The sequence below is a fragment of the Mycetomoellerius zeteki genome, unplaced genomic scaffold (assembly GCF_001594055.1).
Source record: "Mycetomoellerius zeteki isolate Tzet28-1 unplaced genomic scaffold, Tzet1.0 scaffold94, whole genome shotgun sequence".
NCBI classification, from domain to species: Eukaryota; Metazoa; Arthropoda; class Insecta; order Hymenoptera; family Formicidae; genus Mycetomoellerius; species Mycetomoellerius zeteki.
In genome coordinates this window covers 1,270,361-1,293,838 of record NW_017257979.1, presented here as the reverse complement: position 1 = coordinate 1,293,838, position 23,478 = coordinate 1,270,361, and the positions used below count along the sequence as shown (strand labels likewise).

Sequence of the window (23,478 nt, the reverse complement as noted above, 5' to 3'; positions counted from 1 at the left end):
TAAAAGATAATAAAAATATAATTTTTCTTAAAACGCTTAAATACTATATTTTTTTTGCAAAAATTTTATACAGTTTATTTTTTCATGTTATAAATTAAATTTTTTTTTCTTGATTTCTAAGATGTTTCATAAAGTATAAGCTTAAAGAAATGCTACGTAATTTCTATAATAAATTAAGAGAATTTTATAAATATAATATCAAAGTTTGAAAGGAATTTATTTAATATATATTTATTATTAGTTTTAAGAAATTTATTATTAATTGAAAGAGAAAAGTATTCTACTTTCGGATAAAGTAATTTATAATTTAATTTATAATTTAAAACAAAAATTACTCAAAGTATTATTTATAAAATATCCTCCCTTGCAAAAATTGAATATAAATTTTAATCTCACGTGTGTAAATAAATCAGATCTTTTTCTTTTGCAGCAAAAACATTTAACAATTTAAATTATACACAATAACAACTTTCTCACTATTTCATTTTTTGAATGAGGACTCTTATGGTCGTTTCTACTAATTTAGATTAACTTTAATCTCGGTTTAACTTACTCATCATCTTCTTCTAATTAGAAAAAAATGAAGAATAAGTTGAATTAAAATTAAAATTAATCTACATTGATGGAAACAAGCAACAATAAGAGTAACTTGCTATTCAGATGTCATATATTACTCAACTCGACAGGGTGGTTACAAAAGAAACGTGCTATCATGTTAGACAAGAGAAACGTTTTCTAAAAGCTGCCAGCTTCAGTATAAGCAAACTGAATCGTGCAGAATCGAGCGGGCAATGTGCAGGAAGGAAATAAGAGAGAAGTTTTCAGGTCAGGTTAAAAAGCTCTCTCGGTTATTGGCCTGAGGTTATATGTGTAAGGCTCCGTCAATCTTTATTGTGCTCAACGTTGCGACAAGCCATTGAGAGCGGCACCGAATAAACGAAGAAAATTACTAGCTTCTGGAAATAGGACTGAATTTTTATGTAACGGCGAAATAACGAAGTTTGTAGAGAATAACGCAAGTCAAATAAATCCTGGCTTTACTGAAATGTGTTCCTTATATAAAAGAAAAGAACTTATAAGTATATGTAGAATTTTTGATATATGAATTTTCTATATAAATGCATGAGATAAATCCCATATCAACTTTGTTTACTTTTTCTCTGACGAAGTTGGTAGTGCTGATACTTTGAAAATTTTATTTTCGATATATTTAATTCTATCTAAATAATATATATTATATTTAAAAATCAATTTTTAAACTTGTATACTTCTTAAAGAAAGACCCTGTATTCATAGCATAATCATTTAGTGTCGTTTATTTAAAAAAAATAACATTTATACCATTATTTATTATTCATATTTAATGTAATTTATCATACAGAGTATCTCTGAATTTTCCATATGAATTTTAACAATATGTTCAATAAGTTAAGAAAAAAACGTTATACAAATATACGTTCTAAAATGCTTTATTAAAAAGTTATTAAAAAAATATGAAATCTGCAAGAAACAATTTTACCTTAGTTTATACATGCCCATACATACAATTGAACTGACGTTGACAAACTGTTTCTCGAATAGCATATGGATTTTCATGTGACTGTACATGACTGTTACGAAAATTGAAAACGCCGTAAACATACACATGTCAGTCCATTACGTCGATGTCAAACTTGTATTGACATGGGTGGACGGCACTTTGAAATGAAAACTTATTGTTAGAAAAAAATCAAAAATTATTTCTTGCAGATTTCATACTTTTACTATAACGTTTTAATAAAACATTTTAGGACCTTTTAGGATGTTTATGTAACATTTTTTTCTTCAGCTCAAAATACATTGTTAAAATTTGTACGGAAAACCAGCGTTCTGTACAAGGATAAATAATATTTCGAACAAAGTTAATTATCAAAAGCAAAGTTTCTAATTAATATACTTTAATCCCATAACTGCATAGAGTTAAATATCATGTGTGCTTCAGCAAGATTGCAGGAGATACTTTCCGATAACTTGCATTTCCAAGCTCAACTCTAATTTTGTTAAAATCGAAATTTACTATAAGTTGTGGTCGATGATTCAACTACAATTTTCGTACCAAACACGTACATCAAGTATGCAAAGCACGCGAAACCACAATTTTGTTTCATCACTGTAATTTCGGAAGCATTTCCGATTAAAATACAATTCACTCCAGCTAGTAATTTAAAATTATTACAAGTTTCCGTTATCAAAAAAGATATTCTAATTTTAACATTCTAACTTTAGAATGTTAAAATCTTTTCGGAATTGACAATTTAAATATAATGTAATAACTCATTATTTACATAAATATGCAACACTTTTCTTAATATGATATTCTTTATATCGAGTTAAAAATTGTGTTAATATTACAAAAAAACTATCAGATATTAGAAAAAATTAGAATCTACACAAACTTGAAAATAAAATAAAATTTCGTTTAAGTAAGCAAAAATTTCCATTTTTGCTTACTTTAACCACTTATCCTTTTACACTTTGAAACTTTTCAAATACCTCTCTCCCTCAGTCCGACACTTTTATAAATCATCTCTATGCTTTGCCGCATCGAAATTTGCGAAAATATCTCTCGTATGCAAGCACTTCTACGTATCCTCGTAGGATCGTTTATTTCGTATAAGGTAGCAATGTATCATGTCGGGGCAGGACGGTCATGTCGGACGAGCCGGCCTTAATCTTACATGTGCCACGCTCCTCCTTCACGTTAATTTAGATATTTCTCATCGTCATCGTCCGGTTTATTCCCATCGCGCTTCCTCGTTTTCCTCTCCCACTTCTTCTATTTCTTGCTCTCTCGCGCAGAATGAGAGGAGAGCACAAATGATCCCCCTCGAGGGCATTTACGTATCGTCCATACCTTAATCATGAGCTCCTTAAATGGCCAGTATAACGACTTACTTTAGTTATATTTAACGTTTTAACCGGCAGTCGCAAAGGACATACATAAAGAATCATATGTACATACAATAGAAATTTCAATGTAAGGAATATATATATATATATATATAAAATTATGCCTCTTGCCATATATAAACATCCTTATCCTATTACATTATACTTTATATTTTTTTTTTGTATTGTCGCGGTTCGACGTTTAGGGTTCTACATAATTATTTTGAAGGTCTATCAAAATTACCTTCAAATCTGTATCTAATTAAACTTTAAGATACTTTTTTAGCGAAACTGTTCTTTCCGGTATATGGTATGACTAAAGATTTATAAGGTATTAACTTCTTTCTTCTTTAATAATCTCTTTCAAGAGTAAAATCCCTAGTTCTTCATGCTCGTGCGCATAAAGACGGCAACTTGAGAGGCGTGACCGTACAATAAGGGCGCTTGCATATTACGGTGATTAGTGTCACTATCCTCATATCAAGTCACTTTACGAGTCTATTAAAGCGACCGGTTTCTAAGGAGTAATAGCACCGCCGTCGCCGCCGTCGTTGAGCTTATTTTAATAATGCTATTAAGTTACGTACCCATTCAGTTGAAACCATTTCTAAATACGCATTCTCTGTATCTCTCATTTCGTATTTCGCATCGTCAGAATTTTCGTCGAGACCGCCGAGTCTCGGGTCCCCGGGCGATTACGTGCCGTTTTCCTTCGAACTGCGACGCAGAAACAGGTTTTCGCAAAAGTGCGAAAAACGATGGCGGCCAACCGCTATCAAAATCCATAAAAATGGAACTGATTTGCGTTTATATCCCGACACTCGTGTACTGCCTTTCGGCATGGTTCGCGAGCGGAGTAAATGAAGATAAGAAAATGTACATTTCTGTACGGTACTCTCTTTGCAGGATGCCACTTCTTGAATTCAACACATTCCGATAGTTATAAAACTCTTGAGATCCTAATTGTTAATTTTTAAAATTCTCAGGTTCTTTTTAAAGGTAAAATGCAACATATGTTATATCGAAAATTTGCAGGAAAAGGTTTGTCAGGGATAGAGATTTCCATTTTTTATGAATACTAATATATGTTTGCTTCGGAAATTACGCCAGTTATAAATGTGTATGCAACAAATATTATTTCAGTAAGAAATACTAAATGACTCATATTTTAAAGATATTTGTATCTACAACAATATCTTTATAATAGACTACATTTTCTTATAAACAAATGATTAATCACCGCGATTATGGCGGTATTCATAGTCGATTCTTATATTTAAGAGTGTCTTAAGTACAGTCTTAAGATGTCATAAACCCGTCATAAGGTTGAATTAACATCTTAAAACTTTACTTAAGACGGTCTTATAATAAGAATAGAATATAAATACCGGCTTATATATGTATTTTTCAAGTTTCGAATAAAAATCCGAATATTGAAATTAATGGTAAGAAATTTCAAATTAATCCTTAGTACACGATTAGTACCTAGACTACTTAGTAGCTAAGCACGATTAGATATAAAAATCGACTACTTTCATTCGTATCCTGCGCATTTATTTTCTTTGAAATACTAAAGAGCACCTGATTAAATAATGATCTTTACCCTTTTTTTTTAAATACATTTTACAAATACTTTCTAAAGGTGTTAAATATAGTGCGAATTATATACACGTTTCTATCAACGTAAATTAACTTTAATCTCGGTTCAACTTATGTTAGTTTTATCTTTTTAGAAATTTTTAGGCCCAATTCCATCAATGTAACACATTAACTTTAACCTCTCTTAAATAATTTTTAACCAAAAGTGTGCAAACGAAAAATCGTCTTATTTCGGAATGTGATGAACGATCAAACTATAAAAAGTTAATTGTTTCAAAAATTGGGGGGTCAACTTCACACACAGTTTGTCGCATTTGAGTTTGAACTGTATCAAGAGAACATCCAAATATATTTAGAGATATTCGACAGTGTGGTTATTCGATAATCACAAGTATAATTCGCGGTTACGAAATCGAGTCGAATATCCCGACGTGTTCGACCCTCACACTCTACGCATATCTGGCATCGCGCACATAATCGCACGCCCCCGACATCCACTCTCAGGGCCGTAGAACCCATCCGGCCGGTTTCTCGCAGGCCGCAGGGGCCCAACGGCAACGGAGGGATGGGTTTTAAAGGGGCCGCGGCAAAGAGCGGAGTCTCGGCTCGCGTGTGCTCTGACGCGGAAAGCCGGTTAGTCGGTCTCAATCCGTCGTGGCGTTCGTATTAAGCCAGTGCGTACTCCGAATCGCGTGTTCCGAACCGGCAAACTGAGGCGACGGGACCGGAAACGTGCTGAAGGAGTCCGCGCGGATTCATCGTCCTGACTCGCGTCTGTTCCGGCGGCGAAACGTCAAACGAAAGATTCTTTTGTTTTTTTCGGTGTACCTTCGATTGTTATACATTTAGTGTTTTGGTGCACGTGGCTGGTGCGGTTCGTGCACGAATTTGAGTATCCGGACCTGCGCGCAGAAGGTACGTTAATCTCGTTTTCATTGCTAATCCCATGACGGCGCACGCGTCCTCGTGCGATTGGAGTCACCCGCGCTTTCATTGAAAAAACACAATATTAATCGAGAATTAGTTAATTAATGAGATTTTAATTTCTCAATATATGCGGTGATACAATAGATAGTTTTAGAGACAATTGGGAATATTGATATATCTTTTGTAAATATTGGAATTTCTCAGAATACTGAGAAGTTATTTAACAAAATATACAGTGAAAAAAGGCCTTTGTACTTTTCATTTTATTTGACATTTATATAAAGCAGAAAATTACTGCGAAGTATTTTTACCAGACAACGCATATTTCTCATTTATATGAAAAGAGTATATGAAAAGTTTATATGAATAGAATACTGATTACCGAAAAAATCATATTTTTTCTTCTTGAATTTTTCTTTCAAGAAGATGGAATGTGCAAATTTTTATTTTTAATTTATTTTCTACTCCATTGAAAAAATACTAAATTTTAATAATCATTTGTTTGAATAGTTATAAGTAAATATTTACTAAATATAAACATATATTTATTTAACATAAGAGAATCATTAATTTAATTTAACTATCACTTTTTATTAATTTATTTTTTTTATTAAATAGTATTAAGTAAATACTTGCAATAAATATTTATTTACTTTATTTAGTATTATCAAAGAAATATGTATTAAAATTTAGTAAATTTTTTTTAGTGTGTACTTATGAAAAATGTTATATTAATATTAAATGTTATATATTAAATAATAAGTGATAGCTTAAAATTTAGAGCGAAAAATCCTCTCTCCTTATTAAATTCGAATTTATTATGGAATTGTAGAACCTTTTTTCTCTTGTTTTATTCTTATGTTCATTTCTAATGTATTAGGTACCGCGAAAAGTTTGTGTCGTTTTTTCAAGAAATGTTTATAGGAAAAAAAATGACACGAACTTTCCACGGTATCTAATAGATTAACTTTAATCTCTCTTCATCTCTCTTCTTCATTTTCTAATTTTTAAAACTTCTAATTCTTAGAAGATAAGTAAGTTGAATCTAGATTAAAGTTAATTTACATTGATAGAGGTCGTTAGAAATTAAAATTCTCGAGATGTTTACATGTCTTGGATGCAAACAAATTATCGTCATTAATCTTTCTACGTGCCTTTAAAACAATTATTATTAAATTTACGAGACTGAAATGTTCGTAATTTCGCAGAACGTCTACTCCATAAAATCTCTTGCATATGCATAGAGTGTAATGCTACGCTTGAGCTATTCACCAGACAAACGATATTGCGCTTATTAGTAATGTCTACATACTTTACATAGATTTTAACAGTCGACAATAATTATATCGTTGCTCATAAAACAAAACGTTGAGCAAGAGTCGCCATTATTTAATCAAATAAGCGGCCTTGAGTCGTGCAAGAATGCTATTGCACGCTCTCTTTTCTTATATCGAAGGGAATATTTTCTATTAAATATTCACGTACTTTATCTTTGAATTTTTTTACATTTGTGACTACCATATACTAAATATTTTAGAATGCCTTTTTATCTTGAAAATAATCCTGTCTTAGTTCTTTTTATTTTAAAAATAAAAATTTGCTTTTAATAAAAGTTTTGCTTATAAAAATGCTTAAAAAGTATTTCGTAATGAAGCAATTGAGAATTTCTTAATTTATAGTTTCTAATGTAATTTTAACGAAGTCATTTGTAATATTTCGTAAGTGCTGATTTTTGTATTGATTCACATCAAATAAGTTATGTTTTAAAAAAATTTGACTTAAATTTTTGTTATACCTAAGTCAATTTGTTATATTAAACTAAGAAATGTTTGGATATTACTGATCTGTCAATAGCGTTATTGCGAAATCCTGCCATTGATGTTTTGATAAAATGCTGTGTAGGCACTCTAGTAAATTACAGTCCTGCACTCAAACCGGCAGCTGCGTTAACCGAACAAGCGGCTCGCAATTGTAGAACACATATGTCAAAGTCATAGGGACAGAGTGCTGATTCAATCTGGGTATCTTTTTAGAAAACTCGAACGATGATTTGTATGAGTCATTTCGTCACGTTCTAGATCGATCCTCGCATGTACCGCACTTCATTCTTTTGTAAAAGCAAGTACCCGATTTTTTTCATTTTTTGACAAGCATCGCATAAATAATTTTTCTATTAATTTGTATAATATATTAAATACACATTAAATAGACATGATATATTAACAATATTAAATATAATAGGATGCATAAAAAGAGGAGAAAGAGAAAGAGAGAGAGAATTTAATAATAAATCTAAATATCTATTAATAATGACATTGTAGTATAAATTACACTTTCGCGTTTCTTGATCGCTAAATGTATAATAGAAGCTAATCGCTTTACGATTGATAAATTCTATTTAAGGATGAGTAAGTAAATATGTACTCTATTTGTATACATTATTGGATGTATAGTCATTTTATATTCTTACCGAAATTCAAACATGCCTAATTGACGTGATTCTAAGCAAGGTTTATTTATGGATCGAATATGAAATCTAACAATAGTTTCCATTTTCATTACTATCAACAATAGAGTCATTATGAAAAAAATATAGTAGCAACGCAGCCCCTTTCTCCCATTCACCACTAAATTTGGATTAACCTAATTCACTGTGCGAATATTCCCAAGCGCACTTAAGTCCCGCAAGGAAAAAATAGAAGGGGAGGGGAACGAGAAAAGAAGAAGTAGCCAAGGCTACCTACCTACCGTTAATCTGTACGTTAATGCGGCTCGGTGTACGAGCATAAGTCTCGCATCATGCGAGATGCAAATGCGACTTATAGCATCGGTACGAAGAACTTTTTGTTGCTGAGCCATTCTTTCTCGTCATGTTTCCCGCATGAATCGCGCGATGTCGAATCAGATGATGCATTAATTAATTAGCACGTTCGTCTTCATAAAGCAGAGAATGAATAGAAAAGTGTACAGACACAAAAAGGCATAATATGATGAGACTCGCTTTAACGAGCAAGAATCAACCAAAACAATGGCAATATTTAATGCATGAGTTTTTTAAGTGTGTATAAAGATACTTTATGGATATTTTAATTTTCAGAATAAAGATATATGTACATAACACTAATTAAAAATGAGTTAATTGAAAATAATTCATATACTGAGAGAAAACTGTACAAAATTTTAATAAATATTTGTTTGAATAGTGCCAGTTAAATATACTTATTTGATACTATTAATTTGATTTAACTATTATTATTTTTTATTTAGCAAATATTTATTTTCTGAAAATAAATAAATGTTATATTAGTTGTAGTATTTAAATGTTATATTAGTACTATTCAAACAATTACTTATTAATTTAGTACATTTTTCTCTCAGTACACACACAATTATGACAATATCAATTATATATGTAAATTAAATATTAAATATTGGAAATGTAAAATCTTACCGTTGACGAGAATATTGTAAGATTTAATTATTTTCAAGTCCAAGGTTTGATGACTTCTACCTTATTTGATTTCGTCAAAGTGACAAATATCGTTGGAATAACGAATAGACATTCGTTAGCTAGCAACGTGACAAGACATACGAGCATTTGCGAACGCACAATCCATTATAGAAGATAAGATGATTATTAAATCATTACCGTTAAGAAAAATTATGGAACGAGTTTTCTTCTCTCTATCATCAATCCTTTACACTTACATCATTGTACATATCAACATTGTTATAATATCTATAAATTAACTGTTATTTTTTATATTGCAATAATTTTAATTGTATAACGTTGTAATTATGAATCAATATAAAACTTTTGGACAAAACAATAGCATTAAAGAGAACAATGATTTGGTCGATTTAAAAAGGACATTAATGCAATAAATATTATTAAATTTAATCGCTTAAATTTAATCCTTCACAAATATCTAATACTATTATATTTTTTAATACGTTATTTGATGACTCAAATTATACATGCATATGAGATTTCTAAAAGCTATTCTTTTTTTATTTCTTAATGTTATCTTAATTATCTTTATTTTCGCATTTAAATTAATCCATTCTCTACAAGACTATAATGAACTAGCGTAACCCTTGCAGGCAAAACCGGAAGATTATGACCAGTTTCCAACAAGTTAAAAAGGAACATATCTAATCCACGGCTCACATCTAATTCTGCGATCTCTGTCTCACAAACGCACGATCTTCTCTAAATCCATAAGGCAATAAGTATCCAAAAGTAACGATTAGCAATGGAAGAAACACCCCCAAGCAACGAGAGCACTTTATATACAAGATTTCGTCGCAGTTGCCGCAACCGGGAGTCTTATGATACGATCGCAGAATTGGCGGCTGAATTACGACGTGCCTATATGGTGAAAGGGCTGCAGGCTCAGCTCGATGAGAAACAGGCTGACAAATATACCGAGCTCGTGCGAAAACGCGAGGTCGCCGACTTGATCCGTCAGGAACAACAGGAAGTGTTGGAGGAGGATCTCCGGTGCCAGTCGGAGATGCTACAGAAATCGAAGGAATACAGGCGGCAATTGGACGAGCAGTTGACACGAAAGGAAGAAGAGAAAAGAGTCATTGTGGAGGAGGCTCGCGAGTACAGGAAGTTCTTGGAAGAAGTGGACCGAGAGCAAGAGGAACAGGAGCGCACGAAGGCGCTGGAGAAGAAATGCGAGCTTGTAGAGAGGACGAGACAAGAGAGACTGATCCTCGAGGAAATAAGGGAGGGCCGTCGACAGGAGGAGCTCGAAGCAGAAGAGAAGAAGCGACTGAAAGATCTAGAGTACTTGGAGGAAATAGAAGAGAGATCGAAGGAGATGAGCAGACTCCGACAGGAGCAGTTAGAGAGGCGCGAACGTGTCCTGCTGGAAACAACTAGGATACTGCTGGACGCTCAAGCTCAAAAACGAGAGAGAGAAGAGCGATTGATTGATCTCGTAGCGGAGGAGATCAGGTGCGAGCTTGTAATCAGGGAGATGGAAGAGACGATGCGTAGGAAAAAGATGCAGCAAGAACTGGCAGCTAGTTTACGGGAACAGATAGTCTTCACGGAACAGTGCAGGTTGCGTTTCGTTGAAGAGGATAGAGCATGGGCCGAGGAAGTCATGAGGAAGATTATGGAAGATGAGAAGATGGCAAGGTGCACGGCCGAGGCGAAAAGAAGGATGAAAGTACAGTACCGGAAGGACCTGGAGAGTTTGATTGAACACCGCCGCAGGATTCGCGAGGAGGAGATTGCTAGGATTGAGGAAATCGCTAAAGAGCAACAGAGATTGGAACTACTTGAGGCGGAACGTGCGAAGGAGGAGAGAAAACGTTTGTTGATGATGCACGCAGCTAACATTGCAAACTTCGTGAATAGAACGACTCTTACGGCTGAGGAACAAGAGATTCTTGATAAATTAACGAAGAAAAATCAAGACATTAAAAATATCGATAATGGAGACGCGAAAGATTGAACGAGATGATACGAGCCATCATTAAGTAAGAAAATTTCATCTTCAGATAGTAGTATCGGCAAAACAATCGTTGAGAAGGTAAAGAAGATAATAACAAAAAATATCGTACTATCTCCACGGAAATGGTCGATCGGGACTCATCGCAGTATTTGCAGTAACTAGAACTTGTAGGACGGTTAATAAAGAGAAAGAAGCTATAAGGTCAACGAAGAGAATAACATTAAAGTGAAAAAGGAAGTATATATAAATGTTATATACAGGTAGAAAAAGAATTGTTTGGAAAAAGGCAGCGATCGAAGAAACAAAGACCAATTGAAATACCGAGTGAAATACAGTGATCGAGGAAAAAACTGAACGCCGACAGTAATATTAATGTTAAAATTAAAGAATAAACGTATTTCTTCTTTCTTCAACTTCACGTGTCTATTATTATAATATAAAAAGAACAATTCATAGAACATTAAGTTAGCTTCATTATTTCCTTTTGAAAAATTTCATCGACTGTTTTGTTAGTACTTTTAGAAAAATAAATAAAGAATTAATAAAGATTGGCGATCGATTACACTTGTATGTAATATTTGCGTTTAATAAAAAATTGATTATTAGGATGAAGTCCTGGTTTATTTATGTACCGTTAGAACATACGATGTCAAGAACCGTTAAAATAGTCGATCAGATCAACGAGACACAAATGAGACTTATGAAGACAGTTTTATATCTTGAAAAAGATAGAAGAAAATGAGGAAAGATCGTTGGGAAAAAGCCAATTGAAAAAAAATCTCCAAGAATGGATTGAAAAATACGCAGTAAAGACATGAAAGATCATTTAAAGTAGACATACATGAAGGACTTCTCAGAAATAATATTAATTAAAAAGATTGAACTTTATCGAAAATAAATTCGCATAGTATTAATATTAAAATAATGATTTTAGTAGGTTTTTCCACGACAAATTATTTTTAATTAATAATAAATATTAAAATATTAAATTATAATGTGCAAAAATTTAAATTAAAGATATCGTCACTAAACTAATTCTTTAATTTTTGGATTTAACAAATTTACAGTTAAAAAAGAAAAAACAAAATTTTGCGTTTTTACACATATTCAGTTTTCAAGAGAAATAGCAATTTTTGACGGAAAATATATCTAAAAATTGTATTTTGGTGAGAACGATAGGCAACGGTCGAAAGGAGCGGAAACTATTTTGTTGAACAGGATGGAGTGTCTCGTAAGAAGGTCACGAAGGAAACCGCGAAAGACGGGAGAAAAAACCGGAAATTGTGACCGAAGTTAAAAAACCAACAGACGTTTAATGCCACAGAGCTTACACATGTGTGCAAGTTAACTATGTCGCAAGATCTAGTTAAAATAAAGCCGCTAAAAATCCAGGTTGTTAAAACGAAATTGGTGATAGAGTAGAGCAGCAAAAAAATGTGGAAATATGAAATGCTTATATGCATAATAATAAAGTAATCGACACATACAAAATATTATTTAACCCTAATCGATATTTGCTCCGAAATTTCCTTAATCGGTATTCGCGGATTCAGCATATTTGAAATTAATGTATCTCTGCTTAAAGTTGACATAATTGAACGACATTTTTATCATTTTGAAGTTCAAAATCCGAGAAATAAGATAATGTAACTTAAAATTATGTAAGATTGTGAAAAATATTTGTTATAAATAATTTTTTATAACATAGTTGAAAAAATGTCCAAGTTCTCTGAAATCCCTGAATACCGATGAAAATAAATTCGAAAAATGAAAATGGTATCGTTTAAAATAAAAATGAATTATGAAAATCAAAATATAAAAATATAAAATATGAGATACAAAAATCAATATTTTTTCAACTACGGAAAAATAATTTAATTACATACTATGCACATAGCTTTATTTATTGTATTTATGTAGTGTCTTTTAATTAAATAGCAAATTATAATTCTGATGCTCTACTTCTAACACGTTCGGCCCTTTTGCTTTCTGTGAGTTATCTCACGGTATAACATAGAGTTACATTGCGAGATAACTTACGAATGTAGAAGGATTAAGCAAGTTTGACACGTGCGGTAATTTATTCAAATATATTAAAATTACAGTGACTATCGATTGATTTTTCCTGTTATCGAAACCTTAAATTATTGTAATGCATAGTACGTTGCAAAATAATACGGCTTGCGCTTATGTGGTAACATGATTGACATATAAATTGCCTATAATATTCTTTTAATATCCGTTATCCTCTGCATATTAATCAAGGCATCAAGATAAGGATATAATGGCCACTAAGAATTATGTATCCTGACAATCTCTAAAAGTCAAGTATTGGAGAAACATTGTAGATTTATATAACTATATTCGAAAAAACTGGATATTCGTAATTATAGCGTTCAAAGGTAAAGTTTCTTCCACTGTTATCGTTGTACATACGAATTTATTCGATAATTCATATATCTTTCAGCATAGACAATCTAATAGCGCAATAAATTTTTAAAATTAATATATCGCTTCCTTTTTTCAAAAATGACACAACTTAAAAAAGTTGATATTCGAGTTATTACTATTTTACATTAAAGAGATTATACGTATTGTAATTATATTATATTCTATTTACACTTTATGTATGGATCTGCGCATTTATGTGTTAAAATTAAGAAGAGTATTTAAACAGAATTTTTTCTCTCTAGATAAAGCATATAATACTGACAGACGTGCTTGATAATATCCGCAAGACTATTAGACGGAACTCTTCTGAACATTTAGTATAAGATAGCACGAATATGTTCCCTTAGCACCTGTCGCCAGGTGTTACATGTCTGTTAGAATGTCTAAAGATTTCCCGTGAGAGACATTACTCGAGTAATTTTTAAGAAATTTGCGCGTCCGTTACTAAATTGTATTATCTAACACAATACAGTTCAAATAGAATATATAACTTATGTGAAAACGTTATTTGCTACAAAATTTTTTAACTGCTACAATTAATTTAAATAATAAATTATATTTTATATTCCATAATTCGTCTTCTATATGCAATCAATTGTGATATTCATTCGATTACCGATTTTAAACGACACTGTTAAAAATAAAATGTTAATTTTAACATTTTTGCTTGTCTCAGAAAGTTTACTACATTTTTTTAAGTTAAAATTAACTTTTTATTTTTAACAATGTAAGATATAATTATTGAGAAGAAGCTTTTGTTTTATGTATATTTTTTTCATAAGATTAATAACATCTACTTTTTAAATTAATATCGTTTGTTTACCATATAATATTAAAGTAATATTTTATTGGAGCATATAATTATTTATGAAAAATTAATTAAGCTTAATTAAGTTTAATATTTGTAATTATATTATACATGGAGGTATGTCAATCATGGAAGTAGAAAAAAAATGGAACATATTCTTCGAAAGAGAAGAAAGATGACGATGCTTTAGGTTTAGACTCGCGTGATTGTCACAGATATGTCACCTACAGGGTTCGTATTAATTAAGGTCATGTCAGGATGAAATTTCAACATCAGAACCTATAATTAAATACGATCGTTACGAAGACTTGATATCGCTACTTGAATAATTCGAGTATTGATACCGATTCTATAAGCGTTTTACTCGATACCGACATTCCTCTGTGAGAGGTTTTCCATGTCTATTCAGAAATAATGACATGCCCATCCTTGTAACAACATAGTCAGTATTTATTACCAATGTTATATATTCACTTGAGTATTTAAAGAAAAAAATAAAGACGTAAAAAATATTTTTATGCCAATGTCTCAATTAGTAATTAAAGTTTTCTCTGATATAACCAAAAATAAAACTGACATTCAATATTAAATAATGCTACGACAAATAAATTATTAATTATTACAAAAAAAAACAGGTTAATTAATCGCTTTAACTAATCGAATTTTTATCGAAAATCTCTCTTTATAGGTATAATTATATAAATAAAATTTATATAAAATAAACGAAAGATAAGGAAAGATTCTTCTCAAGATTAGACGATTTCTCTAATAATATCCTTTTATGCTAAGAATTTGTTAGAGAATTCTGTAAGTTTTAGTTAAAATTTCTAAGATGATAAGATTTCCTTATTAGCTATCAGTTGTATCGCCGAGCGAAACCAGAATAGAAGCATTACCGCATGCTGCGCATTAAATCATTAATATCTTGGATAAGGTACAATTGTGGCTTATACTTCCAATCACCGACAACTAATTACATCGTGTGTAATAAGTTGATCGAGCGTACGCAGTCAATGTAATCGAGTCAGTCTGGCGGCGGTTAAACACGTGCAAGAGTCCGTGTGCAAGAATGTGAGACAAAAATTTAACATTGAAGCGGCTCGTTAAATAATTATCGCACCGCAAGATTATATCTGCAAATTCACTGTTCCTATCGATCGCTAAACGAGCGCTAACAATAAATCGACGATAAATCCATTACTGATTGTACCTGTCACGTGCCACTCGGCAGACTACTTCGAGTTTCGCAAATTATGTCCTAATAACGACCCTTCGTCCTTGTAAATTGTTCGCGTGGAAGTCACGAGAACTGCTTCTAGAATTAACATCGTGATGTTAATCGAGACACTCGTCAAGCCGGTTCTTAATAGGATATCGATGCACTACTTTATCACTCCACTACTATACTTATTGAAATTTTGCAAAAAGTTTCTTATTTTTCATAATATCGATTTCATTCTAAACATAGTAAGGAACAAGTAGCCGCGAATATATTAACATCGACTTTGTGTCTGAGATATGATTTTAAACAGACAACGCATTGAAAGAAAATCTTTCGAAAAATGTTAAATCCTTGTTTCATTAATATCAAAATTAACAGTAATAATTGTATTAGAAGTTGCTTTAAAAAGCTTTAACTGTATGAACGTAAATTATATCATACATTTGACACACTTCATCGATTATTTCTGCATAACTTTAACATATAATTCATTGATGCAAAATACTCTATGGAATATTCATCAGTTGCTGTTATATGGCAACGAATTCCTCTTAGCAAATGAAATAATTTCGAATAGAGCAATAATTTATTAATATATACGTATTGCCTGAATAATTTTGCGAAGATGTGCAATCTTGTCACATATTTTGTACAAATAAACTCTATTAAAACTACATTCGTTTTAGCTAACATTGTTATCTGATAATTTTACACAGATTATAAAATAACCAAATATAGAAAAATTAATTCATATTAAACATAGAAAAATTTACAAAACTTTACAAAAGCTAAACTTCAAATGATATTTTTGCAAAATTCCTGTTTGAAAACCATCTTTAATCTAATCTTTCCGAGCGACTGTAATTTATAAGTAAATGCATTGATACATTATCTTGCGCAATTGCGACCGCATGCTGATATTATCACGGATAATGATTATAAGATACGCAAGTAGAAACTTAAGAGCCAATAAAAGACGAATTATGATCTAAAAGATATTGATTGCTACAAGAAACTTGTTACGAAAATCAATTTATTATGTATTCTTTCAATACCAAAGTGGAACTTGTATGACGATTCAACCACTCAGCGAGCCCGAGACGGGTCAATATTTCACTTCTTAACGCCCTATTATATCTTCGAGCAGCTACAACGAGAAAGAGAGCCGAAACCTATGCAAATATAAGTGCACCGAAAACACGGCGGGACAACGAGACTTTTAACGAGCAGAAACGATCGATCTCTTAACGAAGGGCTTGCAACGATTCGATGGCATGTAACGAATACCGTTAGGTGGAATCATTCGTTACGTGGAGCATGACATTTTTTCCGGCTCACCTAGTTTTTAAGCTCCTTTACTCATCATTATCAGAGCAATATTTTTGCATCCGAAATGGATCGTTATGTTAGTTTTACCGCGATTCGAAGACTGTACAGAATAAAGAAACAAATCTCAATTTTATTTTATGTTGTCGCATTTAAATTCGCGTTTGTTTATTATTTAGATAAAAATATTATTTAGATACGTATATATATATATATTTTTATTATATAGAAATACAGATGTTACATAAAAATAATTTTACCTTCATAGTGCTTTTTTTAGCACAAAGATCATCCATGCCCACATTAAAATAAAATATAACAATATAACAAAATATATAACAATATTATTTTTTATATATTTATATAAATTAAAAATATGGAAATATTTCCTTCTAATATTTGGCAAGAAAAATGTTATAACTAGGTAGCACTTAAATAAAAATCTTTAATTTTTAATAATTTCGAAAAATTTAAGAATGATATTTTTGCAATTTTGTTCTCTCTCATTATAAGACATTATGATAATAATTATAACAACGATTACTAGATGTAGTATATATATAATAAATGCACAATTACTGGAAAAAATACAGCAATAGGTATATCATGTTATTTTTGTATTTACAAAAATTGGAAATATGGAAATTTTCCGTGCAATTTTATTATCTCTCTGTTGTGAGTTTAAAACGATTTTCATAACGATTATGATAACATGATTGCCAGACGCGTATACACAGTAAATGCACAACTACTTAAAAAGGCACAGCAATATAATGCATCATTTTATAAGGAGCATCACTCGAAGAGAACGTGTTATGATCAATTAATATAATTCATTCACTCGATAGCGGTGGCCTTCGACCTGTAATAACACGTCGACGTCAAGCACAACATGGTCAATAGGAAGCTACGTTTATCGTCGTCGTTAAGGGATGCGGACATTTATTTCACGCTGTTTTGCCTATTAAAACGGTTCTTGCATTTGACGCGCATCAGCCCTTTGCACATCGAGACAAACTTGCCTTGTATGCGAAACGAGAGAGCGAGAGAGGATGAACGGGGTGAAAAGGTCGTAAAACAAACGTCAAGTCTAAACATGCCATAAAATGCTCGCGAACTCGGCACCCGTGGGTGCTGGTGTGTCCGTCTCCTCCCTTTACTACAAGCCCTAATCGGCATTCTGCAACCTGCATGACTGAGATTTACGATGATCGATGTTTATTCTTCGGAAAATAATTGAAGAGATAGATGCTGCGTCGCGACGCCTTGCCGCGACGCCCGCGTAGGTGGATCGAAGATGGGGAATTGGAGACAAACTGCAAACTGGAGAGAAAGGTGTCTCGTAACCGCAGCGCTATTCGCAGCCGGATATTTACGGCGACAGTTACGTATTCATCGGGGTGTGATCGGGATCCTCACGTCCCGAGGACTCGTAACGCGGCGATGTCGCGGCAAGTCTTTCAAATAAATCGATCGCAATAGTATAGAATTTCCGCTATAGAAACTGACCTATCCTTAAATCGAATTATACCTTTGAGTTCTATGTGCAAAGTACGCAGGTTCTCGGCATTATTGAAAATTTAATCCTGTGATATTTTTATTCGTATATCCCATCACGCATTACTTAACGATAATTTTGGAATAAGAAATGGGAATCAAATAATACTTGTCAGCAAATGATAAAAATAATTCTAATTTTGAAGGCTACAAAAAGTTCTTTCTCCAATATTTTTACAGATCGTGAGTTATTCTAGAATCGCTTTTTAATACACTATCTGTGGCAATAGATATAATAAAGATCGGTTTAGCAACATTTTATAAATAAATCCAGGAAAGATCTTATTCTGGATGTCCAAAGACTGAAAAGAAAGGCGGTAAATTCTAACATTTATATGCATCGTCTGCATCTGATTGTTATACACTTATCTAAGAATATATGCAACTGCTACTTTTATGTAGGATTTATTAATGAACAGGACTGTCATATACTATTCACACCGACGATCTATAAGCTGCTGATATATTGTCAATAGCAATTTATCCATTGATTCGCAGACTCGTAACAAACCTTGTACGTTAATAACACGTGATCATTTATCCCCATGCACTCATGTTTCTATAATATATTTATCTACATAATTTATAACGATAATCCACTCAAATTGACAATAAAAAGAAAATTAGATTGAAAAATGCTGTTGCGTTTTACACTCAAATGGAATGCTTTTTGCTAATTGCCACTTTTGAATAAAATACGATTGAAACACCTACAGTTGTATAATTTATAAAAAAAATAGAAAATGTATACGAGAAAATGTTGCATTTTCAAAAACTTTATATGAGCGAAGTAACTTGAGTTCTTTTTAGAAAAGTCGAGTAACAATATTTTATCCTTTCACAACTTTTTAGCATACAAAATCTTAAATATTTAAATGAAATTCTACATTCGTGACTTTAACACAAACATAATTGTGTAGAATACAAAACGATATTTAACCGTAGTTCGCAGTTGGCGAACGCCATTAATCACAGTTTAAATTTACGTTTCAAGTTTGCGAACTACATTAATAAGTCCGAGAATAAGTCACAATGTTCGCCGAAGTGGATGCGGAACATTGCAGCGATATTTCGTGAGAAACGGAAGCGATGTGCCGCAGGGCGATCCTGCTGCGCAAAAAACGACAGACAATAAATGGATTCTTAAAACGGAGCAGTCGAGAGCGCGTGTAATGATATCTTGATATTCCCGTGCACGTAATGATACCTTGATATCTCTCTTCCGTTTGACGTCTTTACTACTCGTTGTTCCTGATGCAATTTCTGCATAATGGTTGAAATAGAGTAGTCACATTCAAACGAAAATGTCGCGTTATCTCGTTCTTGCAAAAATTCGCAACTACAGGCTCGATACGTATAAAAGATTTAAATATCGTACATTTTGCGGAGTATACATATTTGTATTAAAGATGAAAACTTTTTTCGGGAAACGAACAACCTCCTTTGTTTCGGTGAACAAGAGAAAAATTGTGTGCTGCATACATATATTTATGTACCTATTCAATGACATACATAGCTGTACCTATATCTGAGCTATCATTTGCGTCCTTGTGTAGTCATCGATCGAGTTATGTAGTAAGGCGAGCACCCCGTGACGACAGAATACAGATGGAACGCATTAAAGCGAAACCATCGCGGTATGCATTAAAGTTTATCGCGAGGTAGGTAAGATTGCAGTAATTGCACTATAATAAAAAAAGATTTTTTATTTGATAACGTAATATAGAAATGTTGAAAAGTTATCCTAAATTATTTCACATTTTTTAAAAGCTTAGAGCAATTAAAAAAGCTTGGACTGAATTAAAAAGAGACCTAAATTGTAGACAGAGGGTTAAATCGTATTGATTAATAGCTTTTGATCAACAATTAAAAAATATCGGTAAAACCGAATATTTTCGCGAATTAAACGCGATAGTATCGAGATATCGTTCAAACACGAAGTTTAATAATCGATTTCAATTTTGCACATTCCTAAAATTCGTCAACGACATTCGCTCTATAAATCCCGACGACAAGCATTGAGCATTGTTCGCTATCGTCTCGCCGCTTGTCGGGCGTTATCCGTTCGCGCGATTATTCATAGAGCATGAATAATGGAACGCTCATCGGCGGAATTGCAGATAACTGTCCTTAGTTCCGAGAGAATCAAGACGGTATTTGCGTACAAGTCGAGTCTCGTGTCGACAACTGTAACGACGATAGCCACGAATCTGCCAGAGATTATGGTACAGCTTCATAATCGTCGACGGGACGAAATCCCTTCGCGTGCCGATCCTTAAATCAATCACGATAAAATCTGTTTGGCTATCGGCACGAAAATTATTACGAAGACTGCTATACATGCGACATGCGTCGATTCAACCCGCTGGTAAATAATCGCGAGCTAGGTCCCACGATACATACACGCATATCTCAAAGTGCTTCCTGCATCTTAAACTTTACATATGCTTCCCTCCTCCTCTCTCTATATATCATCGATTACACGGAACGAAGTGAAACTCGGAAACTCGCCCTATGGAATCTCGCGTGCGAATACAGTGGATTATGCACTCTTCATGGAATACGCCGCGGAGAATAATTTAATAATAACGATTTCCCTAAGTGGAATAGGACGGAAAAAAATTTCAGCGCGTAGGAAATTTTAACAATTAAATATCACTGCACGATAGATTTAATTTTACTATACCTTTCGCAATATTAATTTCCTTCCACGATCGCGATGCCAGTAAAAATATTAAAATTTGAATATGTTTGAATTACAATTAGAGATTAAGTGACGACGACTTAGTGATTAATTAAATCTACATAAATTAATATGTATATATATATATATTTTCTATTTTTGAAACTTTTTTCAAGTTTACGAGATTCAAAGAAACAGTCGTGATTTCATAATATATTTCATTATATATAGACATTTATTTAATATAACGAAAATTTATGTAATGTAGAAGGCAGGCGTTCTAATATATACAAGAACTAATTAAATAAATTCAATAGAATATATAATGCAGTTTATATTCAGTAAAGGAAAACATCGTAAAGAATAGTAAACAATTCTCATTAATTATTTAAGCTTTTTTAATTTTTAATCAAAAAAATATTTCCAGATATTAAAAAATTAATATAAGAAACATAAATATAAAGTTAAATGTAAAAATAAAATTTTACAAAATTAAACATTTTTCTTTGTGTGTGTGCATGTATGTGTTTACGTATGGATTATTAAAAAGGATCAATTTGTTCGGATAATCAAAATTGGAATTTGATTTCTTATAGATATTTTTAGTAGTATTCGATTTAATAAATTAAACAGATTATTCGTTAAATAATGATTAGTTTATAAAAAGAAAATGTTAGAGAGAGGTATTCGTTGTCACTATAGAAAGAAAAATAAGACTGTCCAGCGGAAATGTAACACATCATATAATACACTGAACGATTGAAACTGCATTCCGAGAACGAGCAGTGTGCATGCATCAATTTTCAAGTCGTAATAGATAACTAAGCAAGATTTTTATTAATTTTGTTTTTTTTACAGAAAGAAAGAAAGGAGAGAGTGCGCGAGAGAGGAAAGAATTTATTCCGTGCTGATTATGACTTCCTCAGAATCGATACTTGAAATGTATCGTTATTTATAACATGCCGTAAAATATTCTTGGCTCTCCGCTATAATATGGAGCCATTAAAGTGTTTACTACTAGGTGCGATTTATTTCAGAATAGAACACAGAAACTTCCTTCTTTCTTATGATGTATAATTCCAACATTCTTTTGTAAAAAAATTTGAGATTACTAAATAATGATCCATTTTATTTTTAAAATAATTATTAAGCTAATTATTAAAAAAGTAAGTTCAAATAATGCAAATTTAGATTAAAATTATCGCAGAATATACGGAAGCTACATAAAAGATATTCGATTGAACATAAAGAGAATGCAATTTTTTTATTTCGAATAACTTATTTTACACAATTCAAACTTTTTTAATCTTACTTATCTTCCTTATCACAAACAAATAATTTCGCAAGAAGGAGATATGATGGAGAAATTAAACGCTATTCTGCTGCCAGAAATGTAACGGTTACCGAAATTGTTGCAGGACAAACACACTATTTAAAGCTTGATATATCATTGCTAGTGTAAACTAAGACAGGGAGAACCTATAATTCACGAAGAGACCAGGAGGGTTGGTCTCTTCTGTGAATATCACGCTGATAGGGGAGATTGTTGCCCAGTTTCAATCTCCCGACCTCGAGGAAGTTGGAAGGGCATCTTGTCCGAAATTTTTTTTCCCGAGACCCTTCTGAATGCGAGGACATAAATCACGCGCCCCGGCACGTGTTCTCAGAGATGATGCAGAGAACGTTAAGTAATCGTCATGAGAATACGATTATGTTAGCAAACGTACAACGTGATTATTTAATTAAAATGAAATTTCAGGTATACAGCCTTGGTCAAAAATATTAAACACCTATATTTTTCATTATCAGAAATTCTTTTGCCCATAATTTTTCCTATTGATTATCGGCATTATATATAAGTTTAAAGAATTCTTAAAAAGAAGGATAATTCACAGCAAACGTCATCAATTTTTGAACTAAAACGTTAAATATTAGTTAATAGAGATCCTAATACTTTTGACCAAGATTGTACGTAAATCCAGATGAAATAAATAACTGCTTTTTAAAAGAACTCTCTAAGTACTCTCTAAAACTTTTAGAGTGGATTGTCACTCTGAAGAATAAAATCTCACTCTTAAAGATTGAAAATTAAGCTACTCTTTTTCAAGAACGATTCAATTGTCACTTTTTAGAATGAGATTTTATTTTAAAGAATTTTGACAGTACGTTTTATAGCATATTTATATAACGCACATAAAAAAATATCTTAAATTCTCTCTATTGCTGTTTCAATAAGCAAAGTAAAAGAAAACATCCACGAGTAAAAATCACATATTCTTTTAATGAATTAGGTCTCAATTTTATTTCATTAATCTTCTCGAAAGGTAATTGTAAGACACGTCCTATTTCAATTTTCTTGTTGGAAAATTAAAAAAAATAAAACCTCGTTACCGAGCCGAGATTAATCACAGATATAAACTAGGATGGAGGTTAAGCAAAGTAATTTACGAGAAGAAAACTCGCGATTCCGTTACGATTATTGATTCTCCTCTCAGCACCGTGC

At 32.1% G+C, this 23,478-nt stretch overlaps 3 protein-coding genes across 3 annotated transcripts in view; 2 read left to right on the top strand and 1 right to left on the bottom strand.

Annotated features, from left to right (window-relative positions):
- The window catches only part of LOC108730630 (uncharacterized), a 117,666-nt gene that overhangs the window by 91,237 nt on the left and 2,951 nt on the right, over nt 1-23,478 (bottom strand). The window lies entirely within an intron of this gene.
- The window catches only part of sprt (PDZ domain-containing protein sprite), a 79,705-nt gene continuing 61,432 nt past the window's right edge, over nt 5,206-23,478 (top strand). The window contains exon 1 of the mRNA XM_018460433.1: nt 5,206-5,442. The gene's annotated coding sequence lies outside the window, so the exon portion shown is untranslated. The remainder of the gene's footprint in view (nt 5,443-23,478) is intronic.
- LOC108730631 (trichohyalin) lies at nt 9,545-11,282 on the top strand. Its single transcript, XM_018460444.1, has one exon. The coding sequence runs from the start codon at nt 9,711-9,713 to the stop codon at nt 10,926-10,928; it is 1,218 nt and encodes a 405-aa protein (XP_018315946.1). The 5' UTR covers nt 9,545-9,710; the 3' UTR covers nt 10,929-11,282.

Bases quoted from the DNA above. Each gene is read 5' to 3' on its own strand.
- LOC108730631 (XM_018460444.1), top strand. From the start codon at position 9,711: ATGGAAGAAACACCCCCAAGCAACGAGAGCACTTTATATACAAGATTT.